Below are 5,871 nucleotides of genomic sequence, written 5' to 3'. Positions count from 1 at the left end.
CGCAGTATATGTGAGCACAGACAGCAGCAGAGAAGCAGACAGATGTAAATACCAACAGAGTTTATGTTGCACTGTAGCCAACAGGTGACATGAACACACAGCATCCATCCAGTCTTTATTTATTGGTTTCAAATGGCTACTAAAGCTCCCACCACCTCTGAAAGTCCCTCAGCTTTTCTATTTCCACACGGCTCTAAACTGTGGGTTATCAGATAAGGTTGCCATTAGCCACATTATCCGCATAACATGCTAACAAAAAAAAATAAAAAATTTCCTATTATTGTGGTGACTTTGCCATCTAAAATAAAAAGCAATCTGCTGGTTATTTGGTTTCTCAGATGCTGGGCGTACATGAAGACTGTTGTGTTCACGCTTGCAGTTAAAGGCAGAACATGTGGCATGCTTTACTCTGGACTGAGGCCTTTCAGAGTAAAACAGTAAATACACCTGGTGGACTGAGAGGCAGCTGTCCAGACTGAATGGTTCACCTGGAAGCATGAGGAGACCGGTTTATACTAAGCTGAAACCAGATTGATTTGTTGGCTTCTGTCAAATTCTTACTGACCTCTAAAGCAAGGAGGCCATCTAGTTGTGAAGGGGGATGAAGAATAGCAGAAGTCTTTGTATGTTAACAGCTTTTAGTTTATACCTCCAATTTGCACACCACCAAGGTCAAAACAACCACAAAACACAATAAAAATAGATTTACCCCACAAAGGGCTTTTTAATTAATAAGTCTGATAACCTAATTAGTGCATCTTTTATCCACACCGCGAGGGAAAACTCACCACAAGAGATATATGGAGTAGTGAGAGTGCCAAATTACAAAATAAATCAGAAAGAGAATAATGAAATAAAAGTGGAAATAAAAAGAAGAAGAAGAAAAAAATAATAATGTGGCAATATAAAACAACATTAATCAAAAATGAATCCAGAAAAGAAAAGGCTAATAAAAGTAGAATTATAAAAACAAATAAATAAAATAATTAAAAAATAATGTGTTTTATTTTTGTTATTTCTTAATGTAATTTTTTATTTATCATTTGTTTTAATTTGTTTTTTATTTTTTGTTTCATTTTTATTTTTATTTATTTTTATAATGTCGCTTTAAAAGCAAAGAAAATATGAGCAGAAAAATGTGTGCAGTAGGAATGCTGCTGTGCACAGATTTCCTTTGCTTTTAAAGCGACATTATAAAAATAAGTTAACAAAATAAATTAAAAATAAAAATGTAAATAAAATAAATAAATAAAAACCAAAAAAAGTACTAAATAAAAATTAAATAATTTTTTTTATTATTTCATTTATTTTCTTTATATTCATACTTTTATTATCCTTTTATTTTATGCATTTATTTTTGATTAATATTGCTTTATACTGCCACATTATTTATTTTTTATTTCATTTATTGTTCTTTTTATTTCCACTTTTATTTTATTATTCTTTTATTGATTTATTTTTGTCATTTGGCGCTCTCACTACTCCATTGAGATAAGTGCGAGCAGCAACAACAACAACAAAAATGATCCAATTTTCTTTTTTAAAAAAACCAACAAAACCCCTTATGCTGCTTTAAGGGGCGGTTATTTTCTGCTTAGTAAATGCCCTGCCTACATTTTCAAATGTTTGAAAAAGACTGAGCGTCGCAGCGGCAGCAGCAGCAGCGGCGGCCGTGGAGGCGCTTCCCATAATGCACTCCCCGACCATCAGCGGGAAACCAAAATGGCGAACGTGCTGGGGGAAAATGAGCCATTTGTTATTTTCTGAGCACGGCGCAACACCCGCAAGTTTTCCGGACGCAGTTTGGGAATAAATCGGCCAGCGGACGTAGCGGGACGCCGGGCTTTACTCTGATCCGCGTATTTTTTTCGTTGTACGAGTCGGTTGTGGAAGCGGAGGTGACCGAATGAGGTATTGTTGTCATCATGTTTTCCTCCCGTCGGGGGGTGTGGGTCCGACGGTCAGCGACCCGGCCGGGGTTACGGCGCTGCGTGCGGATTATTGGCGCTACCAACGACGCCTGGCCGCTAGCTAGTTCACATCCAAGACGTTATTTCACCGCTGAACGTGATCCCTGACTGGCCCTTTATCCTGCTCTGGGGGGGCTGGTGAAGGTTCACTCGTTATGTGAACAAAGGGAAGCCCACACTGACGAGCGGTGGCTCAGGAATTNGTTACCTGTCCAGGTGAACCTGCCTTCACCCTGAGTCAGCTGGGATAGACTCCAGCCCCCATGACCCTAGTGAGGGTTAAGGTGTAGAGATGATGGATGGAAGTTTGCACAACATCAGAACAAGTTCGACAGAAATCTAACACAGTGCAGCGATGACTGTTGATTGGTTTGAGCCTGTATCAGCTTCGGACAGACAAAAGAGCTTCAGCACCACAGCTCTTCTCACTGTGTGTCTCGTAGCTTAGCGAGTGTTGATGGTGGCCTGTAGTTTGGCCACGATCCACTGACAGAGCTGAGCTGTCCTCTTCGGTCTGTGTCAGCTGAGATGTCACGGATCCAACATGCTCGTACAGACGATGACCTCCCCGAGGGAAACCACGTCTTCACACATTCATTCCATCCAAACCAGTTTTCATGTAGCCTCTTGAACTCGAGTTCATCACAACGAGCGTCTGATACTCGAGTCCCGTTCCAAACATTTCCGGCTGTTTGGTTTAGTCCCGCTGTGTGCTGAATGTGGAATCTGCTGCAAACTTAGAGAAAACTGATACCCGGAACCCCTGATGGAAAAAAAATGTGCTTTTGCAAAGTGATCCAGATAACCCTGTAAAACTTGCTACTTGGAACAGCCCGTCGGACCCTGTAACAGATCTGGATGCTCCACCTCTGCCAACACATTCTGGTCCCCTAACAAGACTTCTTTTTAGATTTGGCCGAGCCAGAACACAAGGGTATACTAGCTGATGTGAGCGTGTGAGCCCTGCAGCTTGCAAAAAGCACAAATCTGCTAAATGATCATGCCAAATGTATTTTTGCCTCAACGCTCCATTAATATGCAAACTCTGTGCTGAGACAGGAACAGAAGGAACCACAACAAATGACACAGTGCAGGACAAAACCACACACAATGCACGACTATGGCAATCACCTCAGGACGAAATAAAACCACTTCTGCATGGTGAGCGTGTGGTAGGGATGGGAGGAGATGTGGTAGGTGTCATCACATGTTACTATACCATGCATAACTGTGACCAATGAAGAATCTTGAGAACCACAGGACACACTGGCTGCTGTGGTTTTGGATGTCCTGGGTGAAGCCAGACCAAATCAGCTCAGCCAACATGCTTCACCGTCTGAGCGCTACATGTTCCAGCCTGCAGAGGACTTCAGCCATCAGACTGCAGCTCAACTCCAAAGCTCAGATAAACTGACTTTACTCAACGTTGTAATGCAGCAATATGCTCTCGACCCTGTATTTGCTTCCTCCTGCATAAGCTCCTTACTGTACTGGGAGGAACTGCTGGCAGCAGGCAACTGGTACCCAAATCAGAAGGTTTCAACCCTTATTATCCATGCAAAAGGATTAGCGTTGCCCTGGCACCGATCAGGATAATAAAACCACAGTGAGGGGAAGGGATGGCTTGGCATCTTTTTTTTTTTTTGTGATCAAATGTGAGGAGGAGGAATTTAAATGAGATGAAACAGATTCCAGGGTTTTAAGTCCTTTCATGGATTACCATTTTGATCATAAATACCCTCAGTGGTCGGCCTGTACTGTCCATTCTGGGTCACCTGAGAGCCTGTCAGCCTATTGTTTCCACATTCATCAGGTCCTCTGCCCACGATACCCACTGATCCGTGTTTATTGCCAGCTGTCAGCCTGATGTGACACCTCCACGGTGCCTTCATACGCACAGGACGGCTTCATTTCAAACACAATCAGATCCACACACACACAGAAAACCATGGAGCAGCATTATTACCTGGAAGTAGAATGACTTTTTCACCCAGGCCCGTGGAAACAGACCCTTCGCCATCACAAAAATAGATCATCTCAATACGTGGAGCAGGCTGTGGGGGAGATCATCCGAAACACACGGGAGAGAGCGTCTTCCACATCAGGCTGCTGGCACCGCAGAAAACGGCTGAAAAGGCGAGCGAGTCCAGCCCACTGTGATCCCCCACGGCCCCGGACTGTCGCGGCGTGTCGTCCGTGTGAGTGGCTCAGATATTGCACTTTGCCTCTGCTCTGTGCAGCAGCTGCTGGTTTTCAAGCAAAGCAACATACCTCAAGCTGGAAAAAAAAAAAAAAAAAACGCAGGTTCAGGGCGCAGGCGCAACTTGTCCGCCTGCCAGCAAAGCGTTTTTAAGTTTTCATGCCGTCAATCAAAAGCCACATAAATGCGCGTCCCGGCGCATCGAGCGACGTCCGACCCGCTGCGCTGGTACCGTCCACTCATTATGAGGATTGTGTGGCCGCTATACTCTTTTACATACGGCCGGGTCAAGCTGGCGAGCACGAGTGCGATCAACTTCCGCTTTCACCGTAAAGGCGCTATTGTCATGGTAACCCGCAACTCCGAACACAACTTCCGGTTGTGACCTTGACAATAAAAGGGACTGCAACAGCGTTGTAGCGCCAACCAGTGGACACATTCTGACTTTGTTGAACCTTTGGCCATTTAAATAAAACCCGTTTCATCTGGGGAATGTCTGAACTTTACGGATCTCACACTCTTTTCAGTGAATTGATTTGACTTCTTTTAATTTCGTTGTACCTTATGTATGATGACAATAAAAGCATTCTATTCTATTCTATTCTATTCTATTCTATCATCTCTGGAATGTGTCTTTCAATGTTCAAGGCCAAATACTGGAAACATGGTGTATTGGTAACACCCCTGAGGTAGTAGAGGTATCCATACTGATCCTGTATTCTGATGACCTGCTCACTGCCTGTCGTGTTGTTTGTCCCTGGCAGTGCTGCACTAGTTGTCCAGTGACAGTGGCAATGACATCCAGCTCTCTCATGTGGATCCTTTTCCTGTCATTTTTTATTTGGGGTCCAAAAGGGTTGAATCGCAGTATATGTGAGCACAGACAGCAGCAGAGAAGCAGACAGACGTAAATACCAACAGAGTTTATGTTGCACTGTAGCCAACAGGTGACATGAACACACAGCATCCATCCAGTCTTTATTTATTGGTTTCAAATGGCTACTAAAGCTCCCACCACCTCTGAAAGTCCCTCAGCTTTTCTATTTCCACACGGCTCTAAACTGTGGGTTATCAGATAAGGTTGCCATTAGCCACATTATCCGCATAACATGCTAACAAAAAAAAATAAAAAATTTCCTATTATTGTGGTGACTTTGCCATCTAAAATAAAAAGCAATCTGCTGGTTATTTGGTTTCTCAGATGCTGGGCGTACATGAAGACTGTTGTGTTCACGCTTGCAGTTAAAGGCAGAACATGTGGCATGCTTTACTCTGGACTGAGGCCTTTCAGAGTAAAACAGTAAATACACCTGGTGGACTGAGAGGCAGCTGTCCAGACTGAATGGTTCACCTGGAAGCATGAGGAGACCGGTTTATACTAAGCTGAAACCAGATTGATTTGTTGGCTTCTGTCAAATTCTTACTGACCTCTAAAGCAAGGAGGCCATCTAGTTGTGAAGGGGGATGAAGAATAGCAGAAGTCTTTGTATGTTAACAGCTTTTAGTTTATACCTCCAATTTGCACACCACCAAGGTCAAAACAACCACAAAACACAATAAAAATAGATTTACCCCACAAGGGGCTTTTTAATTAATAAGTCTGATAACCTAATTAGTGCATCTTTTATCCACACCGTGAGGGAAAACTCACCACAAGAGATATATGGAGTAGTGAGAGTGCCAAATTACAAAATAAATCAG

The 5,871-nt window shown here is 43.2% G+C and overlaps 2 protein-coding genes across 2 annotated transcripts in view; one reads left to right on the top strand and one right to left on the bottom strand.

The window, feature by feature from the left end:
- The window catches only part of dipk1aa (divergent protein kinase domain 1Aa), a 16,868-nt gene extending 12,818 nt beyond the window's left edge, over positions 1 to 4,050 (bottom strand). Inside the window, exon 1 of the mRNA XM_008278830.1 lies at positions 3,937 to 4,050. Coding sequence (XP_008277052.1) covers positions 3,937 to 3,990 — 54 coding nt within the window. The 5' untranslated portion in view covers positions 3,991 to 4,050. The remainder of the gene's footprint in view (positions 1 to 3,936) is intronic.
- mtf2 (metal response element binding transcription factor 2) overlaps positions 1,716 to 5,871 on the top strand; it is a 17,101-nt gene continuing 12,945 nt past the window's right edge. The window contains exon 1 of the mRNA XM_008278946.1: positions 1,716 to 1,911. Within this exon, the coding sequence (XP_008277168.1) occupies positions 1,907 to 1,911 (5 nt within the window). The 5' untranslated portion in view covers positions 1,716 to 1,906. The remainder of the gene's footprint in view (positions 1,912 to 5,871) is intronic.

The sequence above is a fragment of the Stegastes partitus genome, unplaced genomic scaffold (assembly GCF_000690725.1).
Source record: "Stegastes partitus isolate 25-593 unplaced genomic scaffold, Stegastes_partitus-1.0.2 Scaffold0, whole genome shotgun sequence".
Lineage (NCBI taxonomy): Eukaryota > Metazoa > Chordata > Actinopteri > Pomacentridae > Stegastes > Stegastes partitus.
The sequence above is the reverse complement of the archived record's forward strand: the minus strand, read 5'-3'. Positions and strand labels throughout refer to the sequence as shown.